Raw genomic sequence first — 26,953 nt, forward strand, 5'->3', positions numbered from 1 at the left:
ACCTCGCCGCCCGCTGCGTGTGCGAAATCCATCCGGGCAGGACAAACAAAATGTGACAGACGAGCATGCAGAGATACAGATACGCGCACTGAGATTGCCATGCCAGCTGTCCGGGAACAAAAGTTTTGGCCGGCCAAGTGCCTGATTGACATTCGCCGAGGCCTAATTAGAAAAGTTTCCCCAGCACGCATTCCGAGTCGCCTCCTCCTCCTCCAATCCTGTGACGCTCGACATGGATTCGATTCACATGGGTTATTGGTTTTTATTGTACGTTACAACCGATTGTTTTGGCGACTTTCTTCGCTGGCGGGCGAATCAAGCAATACAAATTCCGAGTCAAATCAAATAAAAACAGCAATGATAATAAAAAAGAAGGCGTGGCCGCTCGTTTCCGGTCTTTTTCTCTTCTGTTCTCTTTCTCATGTTCTCTCTATCTATGTTAAAAACTTCTCCATCAACTAAATGTAATTTTAAAGATACTTTTCACTGAACTGCGTCCTCATCCTCGGCGCCGGAGGCTGGTCGAGTGCCTTACGCAGGAGACAAACACCAGAGCCGCGTCCGAGGAGATGTTGATTTGGTCTAGTTGCGTGGGTGCTTAGAAGCACTTGCGGTGGACGATTCCGGGGCCGGACTCGTCGTACTCCTGCTTGGAGATCCACATCTGCTGGAAGGTGGACAGCGAGGCCAGGATGGAGCCACCGATCCAGACGGAGTACTTGCGCTCGGGCGGGGCGATGATCTTGATCTTGATGGTGGACGGGGCCAGGGCGGTGATCTCCTTCTGCATACGATCGGCGATACCTGGGGAAGTCAGAAGTATAATGCATTAGGGGGTGCTATAGAATAGTGATGTAATCCCACTTAAGACTTATAATTGTGCTATAATTAATTGCATTTGTACCGGCTATAATTAAGAGCAGGGTATTCTTTGGGTGATGGTAAATTAGTGTAAATTAATCTACATGAAAAGAAACGAATGATAAATTAAAACGTTGAATGGGGACTCGACGGAACTATTTTTCACGAGATATTTTTAAAACGACCGAAAATATTTTAGAATAAAGATCACTGAAGATTTGCTTATCAGCTTTCTTTGTAAAAAATAATTATTATTATTATCCTAAGATCTGAACTCTTATAAAAGAGTGGGAGTACGCACCTGGATACATGGTGGTGCCGCCGGACAGCACGTTGTTGGCATACAGATCCTTGCGGATGTCCACGTCGCACTTCATGATGGACTGGTAGACGGTCTCGTGGATGCCGCAGGACTCCATGCCCAGGAACGAGGGCTGGAAGAGGGCCTCCGGGGTGCGGAAGCGCTCGTTGCCGATGGTGATCACCTGGCCGTCGGGCAGCTCGTAGGACTTCTCCAGGGAGGTGGAGGCGGCGGCGGTGGCCATCTCCTGCTCGAAGTCCAGGGCCACGTAGCACAGCTTCTCCTTGATGTCGCGCACGATCTCTCGCTCGGCGGTGGTGGTGAAGCTGTAGCCACGCTCGGTGAGGATCTTCATCAGGTAGTCGGTCAGATCGCGACCGGCCAGATCCAGACGCAGGATGGCGTGGGGCAGGGCGTAGCCCTCGTAGATGGGCACGGTGTGCGAGACACCGTCTCCGGAGTCCAGGACGATACCGGTGGTTCGGCCGGAGGCGTACAGGGAGAGCACGGCCTGGATGGCCACGTACATGGCCGGCGAGTTGAAGGTCTCGAACATGATCTGGGTCATCTTCTCACGGTTGGCCTTGGGGTTGAGGGGCGCCTCGGTCAGCAGGACGGGGTGCTCCTCGGGGGCCACGCGCAGCTCGTTGTAGAAGGTGTGGTGCCAGACCTTCTCCATGTCGTCCCAGTTGGTGATGATGCCGTGCTCGATGGGGTACTTCAGCGACAGGATACCTCGCTTGCTCTGCGCCTCGTCGCCCACGTAGCAGTCCTTCTGACCCATGCCCACCATCACACCCTGGTGCCGGGGACGGCCCACGATCGAGGGGAACACGGCGCGGGGCGCGTCATCTCCGGCGAATCCGGCCTTGCACATGCCGGAGCCGTTGTCCACGACCAGGGCTGATGCTTCTTCGTCACACATTCTTGGTTAGTTTGGCTCGGCGGCACTGCAAGGATACAGATACAGACAGATCGGTTATCCTTCCTGCGGACTACGGATTACGGTTTGCGGACGGAGCGACACTCACGACGTGTAAATCCAACAGCGACAGCAATCAGAGTGATTCGTTCTGCGCTCCGACGTCTGCATTTAAATAAGTTCTGTCCCGGCCCGCCAGCCCCACGCCCATCTCCCTGTCATCTTGAACAATTGTTCATCTAGTAACATGTTGATGAATTTCGCGATATGCTACGCTAGCTGGGGATCAGGCGTTCCCGGGGAGGGTGGCGAACCGGAGGGTCGGATGCACATCATTTCGATTGTACCAAAGTGTTCTGATTTCGGGTACTTCGCCTAGGCCACCGCGTTAGATTGCGATCTCTGCGGTGAAGATTTCGGGAACTGATCCAAAGTCATCGCTGTCAAGTATGTAGTATAGATGGCAGCACTTTAGAGGCGCTTAAGATAGGTAAGTAGAACTAAATAATATTGCTTAGAGGTGCGATTTGGACAACTTGATTTCAAGTTTCGTCTTCGTATCTACAACAACTGGCATAGACAGCTCCATTGTTTAAGTGGGTACTATTGTTCTTATAATCTTTCCTTTAATACCATAATGTTGCTAGATAGAGTTTCAGAATACTACAATGTTCCAAAATTGGTAAAACCTTTTTAAAAATTGTAATTTCCGATTTTCCCCATATTCTTTATATCTTTTGATTGCGATTCGTGAGGATTATTTACTTAGACTTCTTTCTTCTTGATGTAGTTTTCTGATATCATATCGATTTCGAACCAATTTCAGTCTTGTACTATCTTATATTCTGGATGTTTTGTCACTTAATATCACTGGAATATTTATCTTATCTTAAATCTTAAGTTGCTTAGGAAATTAATTTGACAAACAATTTAGCGATTTATCTAACGAGATTCGGCTAATGAGTTACTCATGCTTTTATCTCTTTAGATAGAATAATTTATATTCATTAGCCCTTAAGTTGTATTAGCCAAGACATTTTCTGGATTTTTTCGCTGCTTGGCTAGGGTATTCAATTTCCTCCATTCATGTAAGCCATTTATCATTTAGTTTCATTTCGTTTTCGCTAAATTATGTCTGGCTGCCAACTTTGCTATGACTTCGACAACAGAGAAGAGAACATAGGAAAATATGCGCCAGGACTTGTATAGGCATCTGTTGATATATTTTAAGTTTTTATATAAATAACCCCCGCGAAACGGCGGCGGCAGCAACAAGAACAACCCGTGAACAATGCAATGCAGTGGCCAGCCTTTCTTGTTCTTGTTCATGTAGCATCTTTTCCCCTGTTCGAGTACGAGAAATTTGTGCCAATGCTCTTTCGGGCCCCCACTCAGTCCATAGATGGTGTGGCCCGAATGTTGTCACACTCAAAAATGCAGCCAAAGCATTTACACATGTTATAAATGTTGACGACGTCGTGTGGATTTCATTGAAATCAAATTGAAAAAATAGAATTAAATAATTTTCTGCTCGTACTCGTACATATACGCAGTCCCAAAGGGCGGTGGTGGGGCCGCCAGCGGTACTAGAGCATTCGGCGACGGCAATTTTGCGCCTGTCCACCGATATCGCTCGATCTCAACGTGGCATTAGCCACAAGATTAATGCCCGCCATTCTAATTAAGTGTGCCCCCCTGAGGAGCCACTGCACCAGTGCATTCCGCGGCATTCCGTAATGGGCAAACTTCTGAGCTCCAACTTCTGCTTCGTTAACTTTGGCAAGTGCTCCCAACTGCGGAGCACTACGTGACTGCCCTGCGGATCAGGTACGGACAACAACCACGTATCATTGTCCGCACGCGCGTCGAGCAGTTGAAAGAGGTAAAAATTATGCTCGCCACCGAAAACCTTGCAGTTCCTCCTGCAGAACAGATAACTACAAAAAGGGGTGGTTCGAACTTTCCGAAGTGGGATATGTTCTTCAGTTCATAAGCCAATGTGGACTGGATGCGTTTTTATCAGATCGATTCAGTAAATCAATGTGTCAATAAAATATTATGATACCAAGAGCGGTATGTTCTCAGTAAAAAGTGAAATACAAATCATTTTACTCAAGTTAGTTGGTTAGTTTGATTAAAGAAAATACCCAAATTCAAATTTTTCTTTATGTTGAAAGCAATACGATTCCAACATTTTTCTGGCTTTTGGAAAAAAATTCAAAGGTTACGTCTTTATAAATTTCAAGATTATCTTTCTACAAAAGTTTTTGTGGGCTAGAGATAAGAAACTAACAAAAACAGTCCGGTAAATCCTTTTCAACGAACAAGAGACTTCTCTAGTTTACTTTAAATGAATAAATTGTTCATTGAAATTAAAGGAAACCCGAACACCTTAAGGTAACGTTTCAAGTAGATTAAAATATTTATTTTCCAATACTGCAGAATCTTCCCTGGCCGTCTCTGACCCCTGCATCAATTTAGCATGAAGTTTCCAAAGAAAAATCGCCGAAAAGTTGGCGCGTTGACAGGACAAACGAACCACCTTTGGTGGCAGAACCAAGTGCCACGCCCTCCACCTGCGGCTCCTTTCACGGCTCCTCCAGCCAGCACGCAATGCGGAAACTTTCGCCAAAGTGAAAGGGAGCGAAAAGGAGCTGAGCTGGTCTGAGAAACTTGCCCCGGTGCACATAAAAATTAAAATACTTGCCACGCGGTTGCATACCAAGCCGTAGATGCCGCAGGGCAGTCGGGGAGCCTGCTATCCTCGCTGCCTTTCACGTTCCATGGCTAATTTATGATTTGCAATAGGAATATGCGTACATAATACCCGCTGAAGATTGAAACTTTAAGCGCTCTCCAGTTAATTTTGCGTCCCCTCTCCTCCTTTTTCAGGGGCGGAACTCTCGCTGCAAACTTTGCGAGCCCAAGACAAGGGCTGACAGTTTAACTACGCCGCACTCCCCTTACTTTATTAATTACACAAGTTGTCTCGGCAAATATTTTTCACTCAAATTAATTTCTCCCATGTGGCCACGACGGCAGCTGTCATCGCTGCCTGCACCTCTCCCACGTAATTACCCTTCGCTCAAAGTGCACTGCTCACAAGACGGTGGGTCGAAAAAAGAGTCTACTTCAGAACGCGGTTCGGGATCCTACAGCTAAGTACAAGTTAGGTTTAGATTATTTAGTCCAGCGGCAGGGTCTCGTGCAGCCACGTGCGAGTGCCTCCCTCGGCGAAGTCGGCGGCGGCGTGGTCTTGTCCGTTGAGGATCCACTTGGTGGTCAGCAGCCCCTCCACGCCCACCGGGCCGCGGGCGTGGATGCGGGCGGTGGATATGCCCACCTCGGCGCCAAGGCCGAAACGGAAGCCATCCGCGAACCGCGAGCTGGCGTTGTGGAACACACAGGCGCTGTCCACGCTGCCCAGGAACTGCTTGGCCGCCGCATCTGCAAATGGAAATTGGGGAAAGTGTAGGAAAGTGTGGAAAATTTAGAAACTGCACAAGCTGCGGAGCCCGCACGGACGGAGAAAGTGTTGAATAAAATTAATTTCCCAAATGATTTAAATTTGTTGTGGCAGGCCGAGGGGATGAGGATAGGGCAGTGCTGGCGAATGCATGCATGCAAAAGTTTGCACGCCAAACTTGCAGGACTTGAATTAGGATTCGGGTTTGGTTTCGGTTTCAAGTCAGAATGGCTGAATTGCTGAAGAAGTGCATAGTGGAATGGCATTGAGGGCTAAATTGAATTACTTGTGGAGGCACGAGGCAGTCATGCCATCTCCTGCACGAAACATATCGTTGGTACTAAAATGCACTGGCATTTAAAATAATAGCAGTGGAATTCTTCAAAACATACTTAAAAACTAATTTTGAAATGCCGTGCATTGCAAGAGAACTACTTCTTTAATAAATGCAAGCACTAATGGTTAATTCCTCAGTAGCTAGACTTTTACTCCAATCTAATTTTTTTCATGGAATGAATTTCCCATTTATTTAATAAGAATTTATTCCTTTCCTGCTGCTTATTTCACCATAAAAGATAAGGGGTTAGGAAGTGTTCAAAAAAGGTTTTTATAACCGGATACATTAACCACCATTAGTTTTAATTACCAGTACTTCTTGCAAAGAACTTTCATTAACGGTTGAACTGCAAGCCATCACGCTATTCCCTGCTTAATTTTGTAGGTGCTGCAATTGCCACACACCTCGTGCAATTATACCATTTGGATAAATACTACTATTTTCCAGATGTAATTGTTAGAAACACAACCCTCATATCTTCCAAAGCGCATTCAAATTCAGACCTTGTATCTACTTCCCCGCAGCCGCAAAACCAAACCATCTGCAGCAATAACCATTATGAGGGCTACCCCGACAGCAGTTTGCCATTCTCATTACCTCACAAAAACCAAATCAAATTGGAATGGAACTAAGCGCGAGGGGGCAAAGTGGGGTCGCAGAGGGGGAGACCATTTTTCAGCCTCGATTGCCGGCAATCGAAATTAATTTTCAATTTCCCAACGTTTCGTTACCATTTTCCGTAACAATGACATCGGTGTGGCTGCTGCCGTACGTATGGATGTGATTAATGGCCTCGTCCAGGCTGGGCACAACCTCGATGCAGCACTCGAGGGCTCCGTACTCGTGCTTTAGGCTCTTGGCCGCCGGCGGGCCAAAGGTCAGCTGCTGGTTCAGCCGGGGACCGGCGTAGATTTTGACGCCCTCACGTTTCAGCATGTTGCAGACATCCCCGAAGATTTCGCCACTCATCAGGTCCTCGTGGATGAGCAGGGTCTCCATGGCGTTGCAGGCTGAAATCGAAGGATGGTCGAGGTCGTGAGGCTGGCTTTGTGGGTTAATTGAGTGGGGAGTGGCCTACCCGCCGGATAGTCGCACTTCGCATCGCGCGCAATGTGCAGGGCCTTCTGCAGATCCGCATCCCGGTCGATGTAGACGTGGCAGACGCCCTCGGCGTGGCCCAGGACGGGGATGTGCAGCGACTGCTGCTGGATGCTGCGCACCAGTTCGGAGGAGCCGCGCGGGATGATCAGGTCGATGTGGTTCTCCATGGACAGCAGGTCGCTGATCTCCTCGCGCGTGGAAACCTTGAATGGGGATCGAAAGGGTTACACAAGTTCGGATAATCAACTGACTTTCAACCTATATTGTCAGAATTCAACTTTGGCTAAGACATCTGAAAACATTAGGTATTTCTTGTTTTAATATAAAATATTTAAAATATTAAACGCAAGAATTGGCCCAGACCGAAAATAGATCATCAAGAAGCTTATGTCGAAAGCCTTTCAATTCAGCGAATAAAGAGCATACAATTTGAACAGGGAACTTTAAATGGCTAGATACCTAAGTCTTCTTTACTACTGCCTTTTGAAAATAAGACCCCAGATTTATTGTAAGCGGCATTGCCGCTAAGTAACATAATCCACAATTTATTAAAAATAAAAATAAGTATTCAATATAAAATTGTAAAAAAAATAAATAAATTAGTGTGCTTAAACTATGAGTATAGTATATACAGTCCTGGATAAAGTCTTAAATAAATTGCAGGTTTATCTGCCCAACCCTTTCCCTGTCCCAATCCAAGAAGAACTCACCAGGGACACGGCGTGCTCTGCTCCCACGGTGGCCAGCGCCTCCTTGACCAGCTCCATCAGCGCTTTGTTGCTGTGCGCCGCCTCCTTGCCTCCCTTGAGGAGCAGCCCGTTGGCCGAGGCCATCGCCAAGGCGGCCACCTGGGGCAGCGAGTCTGGACGGGATTCGAAGATGACCAGCAGGACGCCGATGGGCACGGTGACCTGCTTGAGCTCCAGCTGATCGGCGAGGCGGGTGCGTCTCAGGACACGACCCACGTTCTGCAAGGAAAGCAAATCCTGATGAGACACGAAGTAATCGTTTGGGGTTGCGGAGGAGGGCGAGCGAAAGCCAATTCACAAGTCAGCGTAAATCGCATAACGCATACGCCATGTGGGACCGGGCCATAAAAATAACTCGATATTTATGCGACAGTTTCATTCGCAGGGAGAGCCGTTTGCCTCCCCACTACCACTCCGCATTTCGATTCCCTGGCGTCCATTTTGAGGCGTTACATAAATCAAGTCGCTCAGCGCGTCGTAATCTTTATTTATTTTTAATGGCCTGCTGTCCAACGCCCCCGCACTTGGGCTGACCCGCCTCCACCTCCGGCGAGTCCTCCGTTCTGCGTCCTCCTGCTGTTGTGCGAAATCTCTAGAAAATTGGCTGCAGATAACATAAAGAGATTGCGGGTTGGTCTGGGCTGGACGTCTGCTGACAGCAGTTGGCTGGCCTTGTTTGCATAGAATGGAGACGGAGGAGGGGGAGATGGGGCCTCGACCCAGGAGGAGTCCTCGCCACTTCTTGCTTAACCATTAAACTCGACTCGGGCACTGGGTAAATTTGGTTATATGGTCATTATTATTGACTCTGGCATTGCAGGACGTCAAACTTTAAATTATATTTGCAAAGGACAATTGGATAAGTCGGAGCTGATGTAGTGGCGCCTTGCAAAGGAGGGTTGAACTAGGTTATTAGGGCTCGTAAGATATGCAGGGAATGTGGAGCCAAGTCAGGAAATTGAAAAGCGCGCGAAGAAAATATATATCTCACTCATCTTTCCAAAATACTTCGGCCTAATACAGTTGGCTACTACGTTACTCAGTATTTATTTCGCAATATAACTTTTTATATGAAGCGTAAGTAGTCCGGGTAATTGAAAACTGAAGCACCACCAGGACAGCAGCCCCCCGCCCGCTCACCTATTAAACTTTGGAACGCTTCTGAGGCCCGGAGGCCAAACAATGTCCGTGGCATTTGTTTGTCGCAGGAAAATAAAGGAAAAGTGGGGCAGAAAAACAGAAACACTTTTCGCCATCGGAGCGACATTTATTGAGTGCGTTATGGTTTTTCTGTATTCCCAGGCAGCTTCTTTATACGTGTGTGCGCTCGCCTTTTTATGATTTTTCACGCTGCCGCCATTTTGTGTCACAATTTCGCTTGCCATTTTTACAATAAACTCATGTCCCAGCCCCCGCCCCAATGGAAAAACTTTTTATCCAGAAAAAAAAACACGATGGAAAACTTTCTGCGTTTCCGCACAATCACATCCAATAAAACGGTTCGCTGGGGAGGGGGCCCAGTGCCGAACCCAACCCCCAACCCCAACCCGGTTCCCGGCGATATTCGATCAACTCTGTCTGGCGCTAAAAGGGGACAAGGGCAGGACCGGGACCAGGATGCGGGCTAATGTCACTGGCAAGACACCAAACGAGAGCGCACACAAGAAACTGTCTTTTATCTTCCGCTTGCTTAGCTGCCATCCCATCCCGTTCCCAGCGAACTTCCGGCATATCGGGCTGCTCCGATGGCCACTCCCTGGGCGGATTGGCCAGGTCACCAGCCGGTCGAGCATCGAGTGCCTGGCCTCCGACTGGGGTGTCAATTTTTGTTCCAGTGTAAAATTGCTCGGAGATTTCATAATGCTGTTAAGGCTTTGCAAACTGCATATGGCTCTCCAAGTCGAAGTCCGCCTTTGTTGGAGCTCATGAAATGGCCATTTTGCCAGCTTCCAGCTTGCCGGCTTGCCGGGCAGACAAATCCCAGCGCCGGGCCCGGGGCTAACTCAATTTGGGGCTGACTTTTCGACACTGCAACAAATGCAATTTGCCGGAACCTTTCAGGGGTCACCAGCCGGTCCAGCGCCCTGAAAAGTGGCCAGTAATTAAGTTCCCTACCTTGTGACTGTCCTCGGCGATTTGCTTGAGGCCGACGGAGAGGTTCTTCAGCTTGGCCGCGTTGAGCGAGAGGCGCGACAGCAGAGGCTTGGCCAGCCCGTTCTTCTGGGCCTCGGCCAGGTCCTTGGCGTTGGCGTCCAGGATGAACTTCTCGCGGCTCACCAGCAGGTCGGCCAGGGTGTCCACGGCACTGGCCCTCTGGGCGGGCGTGAGGGCCTGCATCTGGCGACTCCCGGTTCGCGCTGGAACGAGAAAGGGGTTTCACAGGGTTTAACAAGTTGCATCTGCCTAATTAACAGGCACTTTCGGCCAGCTGCTGCAGCTAGCCTTAATAAAAACTGAGTTAAATTCGCAACAACGGCTCTAGAGTGCTCCAGGGGCCGGCAGACAGTCCTGGCTGACCCACTTTCCTGCCTTCTCCTTCCCCCAGGCTGGCTTAGCTGGTGTAAGCCATAATGGCCATTAGCCTCGCACAGCACTTGTCATTCGCCGTTAGCATCTTGCAACTTTCTCACCATCTGAGTGGGCTGGTTCCGGCTGAGGGCTTCGCACCGGATGATTGGCCATCGATGTGGCTGGAAGCCCGCTCACAAAACCGCTAATTATGCGAGAAGAGCCCTCCTAAACCTCTTTCCATTGTCTGGCCACATCATTCTCCGTCATTATCCTTTCCCCGGCCATAAGCCATTTGCCCTGCGGTCCACTCACCGTTCTCGGCCATCACCTCGACGGGCACGGCGTTGGTGCTCTCGGTGGCCTCCGTGAAGAAGGTGCCCACCTTCCGGCCGCCAATTATGGTCTTGATGGCCTTCTCCTGCATTCCGTTGCAGATGACCACGCTGACGCCCCGGTCCAGGGCCCAGGTGGCCGCCTTCACCTTGGAGTCCATGCCGCCAGTGCCCACCTGTGGGAAGGGGTTGGGGTTCAGATAAGTGTGTTAAGACTGCGGGGCAGGGAGGATTACCTTTGACTTTTTGCCGAACTCGATGCTGCTGCTGTCGTCGCTGGAGTAGGTGTGCATCAGCTTGGCCCCGTCCTCCCAGGGCGGCTTGTTGTAGATGCCATCGACGTCCGACATGAGGATTAGCAGGTCCGCCTGCACCTCGGCGGCCAGCATGGCGGACAAACTGTCGTTGTCCTTAATGGGAATGCCCTGCAACAAAGGACCTGGTCACGTATCGGCCCACCGTTGTCCGTGCACCCAACTCACCCTCCTTGATCCGCCGGCCGGCTCGTCGTCACGTATGAACATCGGCGGGGATACGGCGTCGTTGGTATTTATGATTGGCACAATATTAAGGCTAATTAATTCGGAGAGCGTGCAGAAGAGATTGTTGCGTGTCTCCTCGTTGTAGAAGTCGGGCTTGGTCACCAGCACCTAAACCCAAACAGCCATCACGGCTCACTCAAATCTGTGTGTTCTAATTAGTGGGGGATGTGCTCCGGGGCTCACCTGCGCTATCTTGACGCCGTACTGGGCAAACATCGCGTCGTAGAGGGACATCAGACCCGACTGACCCACCGCAGCCGCCGCTCGTGGCTCCAGCGTGGCGCCGTCGAACTAATTTCGAAGAGGAAAACATTGGGTTAGGGCTAGGAACTGGCTTACTTCAGCAGCTACCTCTTTGCTGTCCTTCGGGTTGAGGGTCTCGCGCATCGACAGGGACATCAGAAGCTCCTGGGCGAGCTTCTGCTTTCCAAAGGCCACCGCTCCACTGGTGACCATCATTACCTCACGACCCTCTAAATGGCACTCGGCAACCTGTCAGTTAAAATGGTAATATAATGAGTACGATTCACCCATTTTTAAAGGCCTTTAAGTGCAATAGTAATTTATTAAATGTATTTAAGACTGAAGACTGAAGTCCCAATGAGATTTTTAAGGTATGCTACAATATAGTTTCAGACCGAAAAACCTTTAAAAGTTTTATTTTTCACAGCATACCTAATCCATTTCAGATTTCAGCTACTTTGGATATTACGAATTTATTCTGCTGAAGATTATGATTTTGTAATAATAATACAAAAAAAGCTTGGAAAAAAAGAAAGTTACTTTTCAGGATGAATTCCTCTTACTTCCGAGGTCAAAATATATTGTTGTACTTTTTGGACACAGTAAAATTTACATTTAATGGCATACAATGAAAGACTACGTCATTTTTTGACTTACAGTATAACTCCGTTAAGTAAAGTCATAAAAGTATTTGCAATGAAGGTTAATAGTGGTACAAAATGGCTTAAAATTTAATTTTTTAGCTTTGCGGTCCTTTTATTTATAATCCATATTTAGGGAATTTAAAGAGCGAGATGCAGTAACATATCTAACCTGTTCCACTATAGAGGCCAGTCGGCCGAGGGCTAGACCGTGGTTGTCCTCGCGGGTAATGACTGCACTGCCCAGCTTGACCACCAGCCTGCGGGCGTACTTCAGTTGGCTGCGCTCCGTGAAGGTGGGATGCGCCTTCTCCAAACGGCGCTCCGGCGACACCAGCTGAAAGCAAAGATCGTAAATCAATGGGCAACTTCTTCTAGGCCAAGCCCACTGTCTTATCGCCCCCAATCGCAAAACAGAACTGAGGGGAGGTCATAAATTGCGACAGCACCAACGTAAGCCATAGAAACAACAAGCAGAGGCATAAATGGCAATCCAATTAATTAAACAGTCCCCGTCGAATGCACCTAATCAGTTCGTAATCAGCAAAACTGCAACACCAGAACCCCTTCCCTGGTACTTTGCTCGCATTTCTAATAATCATTATGTGTGTTAATTGGTTTTTTAGCCAGCGGCGCGTGGTCAAAAACTCAGTTAGTCCGACACGCAATGCATAATCAGTTTTAAGTTACGGCTAATTGAATTTCACAATTCCGGCATCGACCCATTATAAAATAATCATATCTTATGCGCAATGCGCTCTAATTAAAATGGCTTTAATTCTGGAATCCAAGTGTATTTAACAGGCTTTCTATGAATTCCTGGAATCAACGGCTAAAAATAAAACATCAGATTGATTCGTGGAAGCGGAAACCTAAAAAAGGTTGTCCTTGATTTGCGGAAAAAATTAAAAATGTGTAAAAGCCGTGGACAACGTTGGGTCCGTTTTTGAAGGGTTGCCATTAGGGACATCATAAACATGAATGAACGTTATTGTTGAAAGCCCCGACTGTGGGTGGTCATTTTAAAAAGCTTGTTATTTTAATGGCAATAAAATGTTTAAAGATAAAAACAAGAAAGAACGCTATAGTCGAGTGCCTCGACTATCAGATACCCGTTACTCAGCTAAAGGGACCAAAGGGAAATGGAAATAAGCAAGCAGCAAAGCAAGACTGAAATGCGCCACCTACCGGCGGTAGACATATTTAAGCGTTATGGGCGTTAGGGTGGGCGTGGAAAATTTTTTTTTGGTCAATCGATAGGTATTGACGAGACCGATACAGTTCAGTTAAAATTTTATATCTAGCATGAAAATTGTGGGCGCCACAGGCTTGGGCGGTTTGTGGGCGTTAGAGTGGGCGTGGCATACTCGCGTATCAAAATTGCGCTGCGTACAAAGGTTCGGAATCTAAATCTGAAATCCTGATTCTATATCTTTGATAGTTTCCGAGATATCCACGTTCATATTTACGATTTTTTGAAGTTTGGGGGCGGTTTGTGGGCGATAAAGTGGGCGTGGCAAACTTTTTTTTAAGTCAATCGATAGGTATTGATGAGAACAATACATTTCAGTTAAAATTTTTATTCTAGCATCAAAACTGTAGGAGCAACAGTTTTGGGCGGTTTGTGGGCGTAAAAGTGGGCGTGGCACTCTACTGAAACAAACTTGCGCTGCGTAAGAAGCTCAGGAATCTGCACGCCAAATCTCAATAGCCTAGCTCTCATAGTTTCCAAGATCTCAGCGTTCATCCGGACAGACAGACGGACAGACGGACAGACGGACAGACGGACAGACGGACAGACGGACAGACGGACATGGCTAGATCGACTCGGCTAGTGATCCTGATCAAGAATATATATACTTTATGGGGTCGGAAACGCTTCCTTCTGCCTGTTACATACTTTCCGACGAATCTAGTATACCCTTTTACTCTACGAGTAACGGGTATAAATATCTAATTGGATATTTTAAAAAACTTTGAAATGAATTGTTTTGCGTCACCTCAAATTTAAAATATGTTGCCACCGAAATAAAGTTTTTTTTACGGTAACATTTACATATATACATATATACAAAAAATAAACATTTAGCTTTCAATGATTTCGAAATGTAGTAGTTTCTCCACTGTAAAGAATTCGCGGTTCATTTATGCGCCAATCTTATTTAAAACAAATTTTTTTATTGTTGGGATTGTTCGTTAGCGTTACTTTTTTGGATTCTAATAAATTATATTTTCATTGGTATTTTATTTTTTAATGCCAATGAAATCTAATTATATTATTTTTTTTTTTTGGAATTTTGTTGAAACATATTTTGCACAGCATTACTTTTGGGACATCTAGTGAGTATATTTTCAGGCATTACTTTTTGAAATGTATCAAATGAAATGTATTTTCTGTATTATTTCTTTTTGACAACCTAATGAAATAGCTTTTAGTAGCATTACTTTTTTGATGATAATTGAAAAACAATGCTATTGCTTATAGTCCAGGTCTCTCTAAATCATATATACCCTTTCTTTAGGTTATTGTACCCTGTAATAAATGGGTATACACCTCCCTATTTAATATTGGCAGCTTTGACAACTGAATAGGCTAACCCCGTTACAAACTTGCTAAAAAAGGCATGGTTCCCTTTGAAAAGGTGGATAAATAGGATAAGATTAGCATGTCGGAAGATACATAACTGTTGAGAAAACAACCGAGTAAACAGCGAGTTTGTTTTTCCTACCCCAACAGCTGCAGCTGATCTTCCCAGTCCGCGCATCCATCAATCAAAAGTGTTTTTATTAGCTTTTCCATTTCTTTTTCGCCCCATGCTCCACCACCTTGTTGGGCGGCAGCTTTGATTGCCTTTCAGGCGCAATAACATCAAATCAGGGGCTTTTTTGTTCGTATAACTCGGCGCATTTGTCGTGTCAATTATTTCAGAAAAATCAACTCAAATTGAGGCGTAAATATTTTGATTTCGTTACATTCGTCTGACAATTGTGATGGCAAGTGTCAAGTGCAGCTCAATAAAAGCGTACGTCGGCAATCAAAAAAGTTCTGTTTGTTTACTACGTTTAATTGTTCGTACCCTCCTTATCGCAAGGAGACTTTTTATCACTATCGCGAAGAAATCCAAAAGCAAAGCGGCCAGATATGCTTTATGACTGTGTCTGGCTGAAAACCAACTTTTGTTTGGCCGGCTCGCATGGCGTAAGCGTGATACCGAATGCAATTAGTCGAAGGTCAGGAGTCGCCTCGGGCCGTAGCTCCCATTTCGATTGTTTTCTAATCGAAGCCAGATAGTAGCCGGAATCGCTGCCCCATCTCCCGTCTATCCAGTGTCTGAGGCCTGTCAAAAGCGATGACACTCCGTGTAATTACTGAGCAATTAATGCTGCCTCTGCCAACATACATGAGTTGTGGCTCCATTCAGGTCTCACTCTTATCTGCAGTCCGGCCCAACCTAGTAGAACTCTCGCAGCCCTCGACAGATGTTCGGCGATGATGTTAGTGGGCCCCCTGACACCATGTTGCCCCTGTCGTTGGCTGCCTTTTGTGATGTGTTTTACGCTTGTTCCCAGTGCTTCATGTTTCGCCTTCTTTGGCTCTGCTCCGTCATTTTTTGTTCTATTTATACCTGGTACTCGTAAATTTCAGGGGTGTATAGGAGTCGAGCAGATTTCAATTGCAGAGGATTTAGAAATTTCAGTCCTAAAAAATATTTAGTAATTAGGTTTGTCAATAAAGTCAACTCTTTATGACTTGGCATTGAAAACTTTAATTACATTTTTATGCCCATAAGGCGCCAACTTAGACTGAAAATAATTTTTTCAAATAGAAATGGACAAGCCTGACTGGACAGACTTTTACTGCTCCTATTTTAATCGTTAAAAACGAACGAGAGAATATGTTTTTCTATTGCCACACATGGTCAATCATAGCCCTTGAAGTAAGCAATAAAACCTGTTCAGCTTACAAATGTATCCTTGTCAGCGGGAATTGCCTTAATATAAAGCTAGATTTTTTGGAATCACTACATTGACAAATGCATTGGTAAAATGTTAGCTTAATGTGAACGTTATCCGTAATTGGATTTTGAAAAAGCGTTCCTAAGTGATTTTGATACCCTGCACATTTTGGGTAAAAGGTATATATTTGTAAAAATGGAGGAAATAACCTTGAACAAACTCAATGATATATTTTTCGATACGAAATCGTGTTATCCAATTATAAGTGGGCTATGCAATATTAAAAAATTTGGAATATAAAAGAAATGGTTGTAATAAAAATCCGAGCAAAAATCTCTACGATTTTTATCGAATAGCTCGGTCTCTCGACTGCAATGATCTTTTTTGCTTTTAACATTTATGTCACGACTCCAGTGCCGGGTATCTCATAGTCGGGTGAACCGTGCCCGCCCTTTTGCTATACTTTTTATGATGTGCCCCACACACGCACTGCTCGAAAAGAGAGTCGAGACCGAGACCGAAGGCGCCATAACTGCCAACACGTGTCAAAATGAAGTGAGTCAATGGGGCGGCAGCGCCGCGTGGGAAAAGGGGGTCGGGGCAAAGGGTGCTCAACGACCCTGACCTAGGCAAATCGTTTTGAGTGTCAAAGGCTGGGCCCGATGTCGGACATATGCAAATGTGACGAGGAGGAAGGGGAACGAACCGGAGGGCAGGACACCATCCTTGCCTGCGGGCAAGTCGCACCAACGTTGTTGCATATTTAAAGGGGTTTTAAGTTTATTGTGGAGCCGACCTCTTTCCACACACACCACCCCTCCCGTTGTGGGTAAATACAATATTTACACTTTTAGAATTTATTTGAACACGTTTTTGCATTTGCCTGACCCAGCAGTCTGGCACGGTCCAGCAGCTGTCATGCTGTGACAACATTTTATCAGCTTGTCGACCCCATTTCCCACTACCATCATGCCTGGTTTTCATGTTAGTGCAAATCAAACCGAAACTGTAAATGATTTACAGCTCCGAGAGCCGAGAGTCCTGGATCGATGCTCATTCAATTAGCCGGACCCCGCTTTTGATGGCCCATTTGCCCCAGTTTACGGCCTGGTTTAGGGTTGCACCGAAACCCTTTCAAGCTGTTGTCGGTCGACCATAAGGAACATAAAGTAAAATCTTACGATAGTGCTTTGTTGCTTCGATTGGGCTTTGATTAGACAAAAGTGCCAGGAGTGGAGGTTTTCCCCAATCAGCAGGAGCTGTTGAAAAGCTTACGTAATCAAAACAAAGCACTACACTGTAAGGGCCCCTTGTGAGTACCACCCATGATTGCTCATCGTTCCCATAGCCACCGAATCAGTACCCAGGGGATCCAGAAGCCGCGAGACAATGCCTTCACGCTCATTCGTCATGACTCGGGGTGCCATAATTTTCCCCTTCGTTGAAATCAGCATTAATCGACGCTTATCGGTCAATAGACTGCCAATTTCTTAATAGCGTATTAAAAATATTCCTTTATGAATTCGAACGTATGTTAAGCAGGGTGGACCTTAAAATATGATTTAAGACGGGCTCTTTTTTGGGTTGTTTTATCAATGGTTAAAACCAAATGTTTAACCATTGCATACATTTGTCTTTATTTCGTATACCTAGTTCTAAAATTGCACATGGTATCCATTTTTCATACATGGTCTTCAAAAACTCTAAGCTGTCCAAGAAAAAGTTACATATATATCCCGTGCACTTAGCTTCTGGCCATATGACACTTACTAACAGACTGGACCTATTTTAAATAGTCAAAACAGCATATGTATTGCATATCGAAATATAAATTTATAAAAAATTGTTAAGCTGAATTCCGTTGCCATTATTTTTGGTACCAATTACCCGTTAAGTAAAGGTAATATTGTATTCATCGAAGAGAATGTGAATGATGTGGATAGGAATGGATTTCCAACCCTATAAAGTATATATATTTTTTAACAAGATCCTTGGCGTACACCTACCCATATCTAGTAATTCGTTAAAAGAGTAACGGGTAACGGGTAAATAAGTCCAGTCTGTTAGCCAATATATTCTTCATCGATATTTACTTTTTATATCTACCATTCCTTTGTTATTTGTTGTGACTAGGTAGGGCAGGGCTATCTGCAAAGGTTCCCACTCTGAACCAGTTTCCAACCGGTTTCATCCCTGCTCAATTGAATCTCCTGACCTGAACACAAAGAACTGATAACGTTTGATCAGCAACCAAAGGTCCATTAGCACTAGCACAAAACCGAGACGGACTTTGCATCCAAGAACTTTTCCATCGGCATTAGACGAGTCGCAAAAGCACTGTCATTGCAGTCTGGTTATATAAACCTCACTCACAGGCTGTCGAGGTCCGTGGGAGCTAACCGCTCGCCAGGCGTTTCTGGATAAGCCGTGTTGCAGGCTCTGGGCCAGGTTAAAGCTGTTGCGCAGCATTTTGGCAGTTGGTTCTCAGGATCGAGATTTGAGGTATGGGGTACACAGATCTGTTTTAAATCACGGAACGCGCACGGAACCGCACCGTAAAGCCCGACAAGTTCTACTGAGGCGAACCAACGGACTGACCGCTTTGGTCGCTGGTCGAGATAATGTGGGGCAAACATGTGTAATTGTAAGTGTTCATTGCGATTGCGATTAAAATTTGGTGTACGGCGGACTCTCTGAAAGTGTTATCAATCAAAGCAGCTCGTTCGCTCTGGGATTCTCGGATTGTGACAAACATTGGGCCGGAGAGAATACGAGGGGCCTTATCAAGTGGGGCAGCGACGGGAAGAGCGCTTATCTAGCGGCTTGGTGTTTGCTAGGCCATTAGGGCAGTACGTTTGGGTGGTGATGATGTGCAAGGTGCAAGTTATCTGGAAGGCCCTCGATACAATCAATCATCGATGGTCCTCCACAATTTTGTATTTTCCACGTTGAATTACCCGTCAAATATCATTGCCACTCGAGCGAAGTTGAAGCACTGAAAAAATACCCATAAATAACAGGCAGTTGCAAATATTAATTAACTGCTGAAAATGTCAGCTTGTTTATTTCAATGGGCAGCCCCTGCCCTCGTGTCCGGAAATTGACAGACAGAGCATTCCGATGGGCGCATAATCAGTGCATATTGTGTTCAACTATCCTGCAGCCTTTCATTTAATTATTTTCACAAAGCAGCTGCATCAGTTGTCGGGGAAACGACTTTCAGATGACCTGTGAAAAGTAAGCTTTCCCCGGGGTGGAACCATCCTCAAAGCGCCTCTAGAGCTCAGCATATCCGCAATGGATTCCGGTGAACAGCATTACGGAGCTATGACAAAAAGCAGGACTGACACCCGGACACAGAATTATTTTCATAATTAAATGACATTAAAAAGTTTTGTTGCAGCTTTGTTGCAGCCCCAGCATAGTTGCGTCCCGTCGTGTGCTGTGTATTGTCCTCGATTGCCATTGCAATGCATAGAAAAGCCATAAAACACAATGCCAAATGGCAACAGGCCTCTGAAGAGGCGGGGTTAGTGGTCTGGTCGGTCTGGCTTGGCCTGGATGGGGCTGCCTGGGGTCAGATAAGTGCAAAATTATGTCCCCTTTTTCCTTCGACCCCACAAAAACTGGCACAAGTTTTTCAATCGAATCCAGCCATTGTTTATCGCTTGGTTTTGTTCCAGTACTGACCCCAGGTTGCAAGAACTGCAAAATTTATATGCCTCGGGGCGAGTAAGAAGCCAAGAACATTACGCATACGCCAAGTAGGCCACTGGCAGAAATAGCTGTCAAGTCGAGCGGAATGCTCCGGGATGATATACTAGTCGTTGGCTTTCTTCTGGCAAAGCAATGGAAAACCATCATTGCTATTGTCTTTTTATGGAGCCTTCTTTGCCACTGGTTGAAAGCACAAAGGCAAAAACCTATTCAACTCTGAAATTGTTTAAAATTGATATGTGAATATCTGGTTCTTGTTATTGTTTCTCTGGCTGAATGCATTTCAGGCTGTGTATCAAAGAGTTTTCCAATTAATTAGTACAGCGATTCTGCTTCTGTGTATTTGGCGGATTCAAAGTGCAACAGAGTTGTGCATAACTTTGGAACTCCAGGACCATCGAATCGATATCTCCCCTCCATTTGACCAACCGAATTCATTACTTAGTCGTGTTCTTACATGCCGTGCTTTCGTTCCTTTTAATCTTGTGCTTCAGCACTTTGCAAACCAAAGACAATCCACATCCTGCGGCCATAAGTTCGTCCTGGCTGCTGCTCCTGCCCGTCCCTTCCCTAATGTATGCGCATTGCCAAAGTAAGTCCTGCCAGTCCTTGGCGCAAGGACTCCCAACCCCGCTACCCTGACCGCCTGTCACTCCGCTCTCTTTTTGCCCAGGCAGTGAAAAATTCACTTACAAAACACTTACGCCGACACCTTGCCACGCCCCCGCGCACACACACTAGCGAAGGAAACTTGTGCATTGCTGCAGAAACTTCATCAAATCCAAGCTAATCACACTTTGATTTGCATTTTGTAACGAAGAGGAGCGAGAACTTTCCGAGCAAAAAGCGCATCGCCACCACGAGCACTTAACTCTAAGCGTTGCCCCGACATTGATGAATGAAGTAGCCCCACCCCCACACCCACACCCACCACCCTTCGCCCACCGCCCACCGCCCTGCGCCTGCATCTGGTAATTATGCTAATGAGATGTCTTCAGTTAGAAGGGAAGTAGACTTGGCTGCCTCTGCCACTTGAGTTAAATGCAATTAATTATATTTTTTATGCCACCAAGACCCTTGGGGATTCGATTATATAATCGCATAAAGACATGCAGATATACAGCGGTATTTTGAAAACTCTGGACGCTACAACTTATTAACAAGTGTGTTGATTGGTTCAAATAAGCTTAATATATTGTACGAAACTTAAGTTGCTAGTTTGAAAGTGAAATAAATCTTACTTTATATACATTTACACACCAGAAATATTTCTCGAGCCCAGAGATTTCAAAAACACCCCGCAAATATATGTAGTAGTAAGTTGTAAGCCTCTGTGGTTAAGACTTGGGGAATCTCCTCGAAATCTTTTAGATCTCGGTGTGCTTGTAGCCGCTGTTGTCTAGATCGCCATGCTTTTCCGTAGCCTTGGAAGCCTTACAAATACGCCCCATATAAACGTCAAGTTCACTGGGTGCCAATCTAATAAGTGTGAGTGGAACTTTCACTCAATCTAGGATCAACTTTTTGGGGATTAATTCTCAAAAGTCTCAAAAGTATGCTTCCCCATTTGAAAAATCTTATTTGACCCTAAATAGTGTCATTTAAACCACAACTGTGCAAACAAAAAAAAACCTCATCTATATGCCCCTATATAGGTGTCAATGTGACACTATTGAGTGTCCTTAAATCTCTGATTGGTAAGGTGTCTGTCTCTGATGCAAAAGGTCCTCGGTTCAAATTCGCCGATGCAAAATACGCTGTAAGTTTTTAAGAATAATATCAAACATCTCCTTATCAATTGTAAAAAAAATTGAAAACATAAATACAATTTGTCATGAACGAGACTTGAACCCCCACATCCGTGCACCAAGTACGAGGCGCTCAAAATCTGAGCCAAGCATTTATTATTTTGTCTTGAGGCAGAAGGCTTATGTAAGATTACACAAAAGCTTTTTCGTAAAAAGAAGTGATCCAATAATAGGTGTTACGTTGATGACCTTCGTATTAGAGATTTATTGACACTCAATTCGGTCACATTGACACCGTCCAACTTCTGCTTTAAGCCTAGTACTCACATCGACGAAAGCCGCGAGCTTACCATAGGAGTGAGCGAGAGGCAAATACTTCGACGGGTCTGTTTTTCAGCGCAGTACACAGATGAGGAGATAAGGAATCAATCGATAGGTATTGACGAGACGAATACATTTCAGCTAAAGTTTTCAAGCATCAAAACTGTGGGCGCCACAGTTTTGGGCGTTATGTGGGCGTGGCACATTGCTGAAATAAACTTGCGCTGCGTTATAGTCTCTAGAATCTGCATGCCTGATCCCAACTTCCTAGCTTTTGTAGTTTCCGAGATTAAAGCGTTCATACGGACGGACAGACAGACGGAGAGACGGACGTGGCTAGATCGACTCGGCTAGTGATCCTGATCAAAAATATGTATACTTTTTGGAGTCGGAAACGCTTCCTTCTACCTGTTACATACTTTTCGACGAATCTAGTAAACACTTTTACTCTACGAGTAACGGGTATAATAATAGCACCACTTTTGAAAAATGTGTTTAAAATTATGGGAACGACGAAAATTCATGAGTCTACAATATTGAACTATTTAAACTAAGTTCATAGTCTTCATTTCTTTGCTATGTGCTTTGCTTTGCTATAACAGCCGCCAGCGTCTTGGCATAGAATCAACTAGGTCCTAGCATGGTTTTATGGGATCCAGGACTCCTTAATTACTTTCCAAAATTATCAAATATTTGGTGGTTTGAAAGTAGTAACTATCTTCTTGACGTCCGACCACAGATTCTCTATAGAATTAAATTCAGGAGGCTGCAGAGGCCATTCCATCACGTTTTCAGAATTGACCCCAAAGCATTTCCTTGCCTTCTTACTGGTATGTTTGGGTTCATTATCTTGTTGGAAGACCCATACGAGCGGCATGTCATTCTCTGCAAAGGGTAGCATAATGGTATCCATGATATTCACGTATTCGTGCTGATCCATGATGGTCTTGATCCAATGTATTGGACCTTTTACTTTTGCGCAACTGCAGCTGCCATAGGAAGGAAAAACATATGTCAAAATAATACAAAAATGAAATATCACCAGCGACCAAATTCCGCTTAAGCGACTTTTTCCTCCATAAAAAATACACGTGTAGAAAAGAGACGGCAACAAATCGCTACAACTCGCTGCAGCGAAAAATAGGACCGCACACGCAAATCGATTCAGTAATCCACAGTTATATTCAGTATTTTTTTCCATCTTAGGTGATTTTTGTACTTGGCGTTTCGCGATTTTTTTAGAAGGAAATGTATTTGAACGGCAATGGCGCCGTTGTAAGGAAATGGTTGTTGGTGCAGGCCCAAGGAGCCTCCCAACGGCCTGGAACCCAGCAATTGATAAGTATTACTATGCTCTGTTTTAAGGAAATGGCCAACCTCCAGCTTATGTCCTTCTTGGCACGACCTCGGACCTGTTGCACCAAAACGTATATTACTGATCAAAAGAAAAAGCCATTTAAAGGCGCAGAAACCTTCCAAAATTGTTGTTAAAACAAGGATATAGTCAAAGAACCGCATGAAAGGAAGGTGTTATAAATAATTAAAAAAAGTTAAGTTATTGTGGCTTCACTGTTGGCCTTTTAAATTTTCACGACGCTTGCCTGAATGGAAATCTCATCCTTGATAAATATTCTAATATCAATAAAATAATAATTTGGCGCTGAAAACATCCACATGCTAGCGTTCAAATTGTATTAAGTTTTGCGCTGTTTTCCATTTTTTCGGACCAACTGAACTTGCATGTCCTCCTTCCTATGCCGATCAGCTGTTCGCTTCAGCGATTCTCTATGTGAACAGGAATCCGCTTAATGTTTCGTTGGAGGCCTCCAGTAAAGGTCCTTTGTCGAATTACAATGCTTAGTTTAGAATTGTCAAAGATAATAAAAAAAAAATAACTGCTCGGGAACTAAGCCAGGTTTTTTCATTGGTACTAGAAATCACCTTAAGATAAATTACCATTTTATTAAATATTCCTGCAGAATAATATGCAAAATATTACATTTTAAATCTTTGTCCAAAGCCCTTCAGGTGGTCCGATATCGGGCCGCGTTTGAAAATTTTTTATGTCATCCTGCGAATCCAGATGCAAGTTTTTCTCGGTGGACCCATTATAACTGCTCGGGAACTCAACCAGGTTATTTCATTGGTACTAGCAATCACCTTAAGTTAAATTAACCATTTTTTTTAATATTCTTGCAGAACAATATGCAAAATATTAAGTTTTAAATGCTATGTCTAAAGCCCTTCTGGTGGTCCGACATCTGGCAGCGTTTTAAGACTTTCATGTCATCCCGCGAAGCGAGGTGCAAGTTTTGCTCGGGGGATTAAAGCTTGCATTCCGGATCACCATTGGATTGGACGGAATCGAGACCGTGGCCATCCCCGGGGCTAAAGTTTTCCTTCTTCATCTTTTTTGGTGCTGTGGGAATTTAGTCCTTGGGTTTCACTCCCAACACTTGCTCCTCTATTACAGTACTTCGCTACCTTTCGGGATTCTCTTTCACCGTTATATTTTCGTTGAAAGCCTCTAGTAAAGTTGCTTCCTGATCGATGTCCACGGAGTCTTCCATCCATTTTGACGTCGTAGGCGTCCATTGTCGAATTAGAATACTTAGTTCAGAATTGTGATAGTAGAAAAGTCTACATGAGCGTTCAAGGAAACATAAAATTCACTTGACATTTTAACAGTAATCGTAAATATATTTATAAATAAATGTTTTTAATTACTGCTCTGGAATTCGTTAGCAAGGTCACATACGAAGTTTTTTTTATTAAATTATATAATTCGGTGCTGGAATTTGTAAAAGAACATGCGTTCGAAACTATAATGGTAGTCTAATAAGGACAGCAAACCATGCCATATTTATTCCCGTTTTTTTGACATCTCTCTTCAGTACGGTTTGCCATTTCATCATGAAAAGATATAGTGAAAAAAATTGAACCCATGAACAGTACAAAATGTTTCCGTGCAAGTGAGAAAGAATTTTCCGTAGTGCCGAGAGTATTGCTGCCGCTAAGGCATCAATTAAGGAAGACCCAAATCAAACGTGAAATCGCAGCAGTATCGGCCGAAAGAAATCGAGCTTCAGTTTCGCAGTCGAAAGATAGTTAAGTTCTGGAGTTTCCTATATGTGATGTCATTAGGCCAAAACACTGCCGCTATCGATGTCAGCAGAGAAGTCGACGCAGCGTCAAAGGCTGCCGAAGAAACAGTCGGGCAAGAATGAGAAGCAGATATTCGTAGACTTTCTTCTTTAATTATTATTCTATTATTAGTCGACAGCCCGAGCGAATCTGAGAAATTTTTTTGCAAGGCAATCCAGTAAAATAAGTTTAGAAAAAACCAAAAAAATCAAGGAAGAACGCTATAGTCGATAACCTCGACTATCAGATACCCGTTACTCAGCTAAAGGGACCAAAGGGAAATGGAGATATGCAAGCAGCAAAGCGAGATTTAAATGCGCCACCTACCGGCGGTAGACAGATTTAAGCGTTGTGGGCGTTAGAGTGGGCGTGGCAATATTTTTTTTTTTGGATCAATCGATAGGTATTGACTAGACCAATACATTTCAGTAAAAAAAATTTTTATCTAGCATGAAAATTGTGGGCGTCATAGGTTTGGGCGGTTTGTGGGCGTGGCATATTTGTGGGTGTTAAAGTGGGCGTGGCAAACTTTTTTTGGGTCAATCGATAGGTATTGATGAGAACAACACATTTCAGCTAAAATTTTTATTCTAGCATCAAAACTGTAGGAGCCACAGTTTTGGGCGGTTTGTGGGCGTTAGAGTGAGCGTGGCACTCTGTTAAAGAGTGCGTAAGAAGCTCAGGAATCTGCATGTCAAATCTCAATAGCCTAGCTCTTATAGTTTCCGAGATCTCAGCGTTCATCCGGACAGACGGACATGGCTAGATCGACTCGGCTAGTGATCCTGATCAAGAATATATATACTTTATGGGGTCGTAAACGCTTCCTTCTGCCTGTTACATACTTTCCGACCTTTTACTCTACGAGTAACGGGTATACAAATTGAACCTAGACTTATTTTAATTAATTTCTTATTTCTATTTTTTGGCAAGTTTGTTACGCGAATATGCCACGCCCACAAACCGCCCAAACCTATGACGCCCACAATTTTTATGCTAGATAAACAATTTTAACTGAAATGTATTGGTCTTGTCAATACCTATCGATTGATCCAAACTAAGTATTCTAATTGGACAATGGACGCCTACGACGTCAAAATGGATGGAAGACTCCGTGGACATCGATCAGGAAGCAACTTTACTAGAGGCTTTCAACGAAAATATAACGGTGAAAGAGAATCCCGAGAGGTAGCGATGTACTGTAATACAGGAGCAAGTGTTGGGGGTGAAACCCAAGGACTAAATTCCCACAGCACCAAAAAAGATGAAGAAGGAAAACTTTAGCCCCGGGGATGGCCACGGTCTCGATTCCGTCCAATCCAATGGTGATCCGGGATGCAAGCTTTAATCCCCCGAGCAAAACTTGCACCTCGCTTCGCGGGATGACATGAAAGTCTTAAAACGCTGCCAGATGTCGGACCACCAGAAGGGCTTTAGACATAGCATTTAAAACTTAATATTTTGCATATTGTTCTGCAAGAATATTAAATAAAATGGTTAATTTAAGTTAAGGTGATTGCTAGTACCAATGAAAAAACCTGGCTGAACTCCCGAGAAGTTATAATAGGTCCACCGAGAAAAACTTGCATCTGGATTCGCAGGATGACATACAAATTTTCAAACGCGGCCCGATATCGGACCACCTGAAGGGCTTTGGACAAAGATTTAAAATGTAATATTTTGCATATTATTCTGCAGGAATATTTAATAAAACGACTATGGCGTTCTTCCTTGTTTTTATTATCTTTGACAATTCTAAGCTAAGCATTGTAATTCGACAATGGACCTTTACTGGAGGCCTCCAACGAAAGTACCACCGTGAAGACGTATCCCGAGAGGAAGCGCAGTGGTCTAATGGCGGAACAGGTTAGAGGTGGAGAAACGTGGATGAAAACATCTATGCATCGATGTTTTTTTGCCGACAACCGATGTTTTTTTGCCGACAATCGATGTTTTTTGCCACATTACCAATTTAAGAGAAACGGTGCGGAAGGCTTGTAAGCAAAAAATTAGTTACTTGCTGTATTAACATATTTTTAGTTTTTTCATTGAAGCCAAGA

At 44.7% G+C, this 26,953-nt stretch overlaps 2 protein-coding genes across 2 annotated transcripts; both read right to left on the bottom strand.

The window, feature by feature from the left end:
- Positions 1-242: 242 nt before the first annotated feature.
- On the bottom strand, positions 243-2,319 carry LOC119555565 (actin, larval muscle). The gene is made up of 3 exons (XM_037867015.1): positions 2,194-2,319; positions 1,163-2,112; positions 243-804 (listed from the first exon to the last, which is right to left on the bottom strand). The coding sequence occupies exons 2-3, from the start codon at positions 2,085-2,087 to the stop codon at positions 599-601; spliced, it is 1,131 nt and encodes a 376-aa protein (XP_037722943.1). The 5' UTR covers positions 2,088-2,112; positions 2,194-2,319; the 3' UTR covers positions 243-598.
- A 2,873-nt stretch (positions 2,320-5,192) lies between these two features.
- On the bottom strand, positions 5,193-18,560 carry LOC119553037 (delta-1-pyrroline-5-carboxylate synthase). Its single transcript, XM_037863100.1, has 12 exons — positions 18,337-18,560; positions 12,179-12,343; positions 11,474-11,614; positions 11,306-11,413; positions 11,063-11,230; positions 10,817-11,005; positions 10,561-10,756; positions 9,853-10,094; positions 7,699-7,956; positions 6,966-7,191; positions 6,619-6,897; positions 5,193-5,531 (listed from the first exon to the last, which is right to left on the bottom strand). The coding sequence occupies exons 1-12, from the start codon at positions 18,430-18,432 to the stop codon at positions 5,269-5,271; spliced, it is 2,331 nt and encodes a 776-aa protein (XP_037719028.1). The 5' UTR covers positions 18,433-18,560; the 3' UTR covers positions 5,193-5,268.
- Between the last annotated feature and the right edge of the window lie 8,393 nt (positions 18,561-26,953).

This window comes from Drosophila subpulchrella, chromosome 3L (assembly GCF_014743375.2).
Source record: "Drosophila subpulchrella strain 33 F10 #4 breed RU33 chromosome 3L, RU_Dsub_v1.1 Primary Assembly, whole genome shotgun sequence".
In the NCBI taxonomy this organism is placed as follows: Eukaryota; Metazoa; Arthropoda; class Insecta; order Diptera; family Drosophilidae; genus Drosophila; species Drosophila subpulchrella.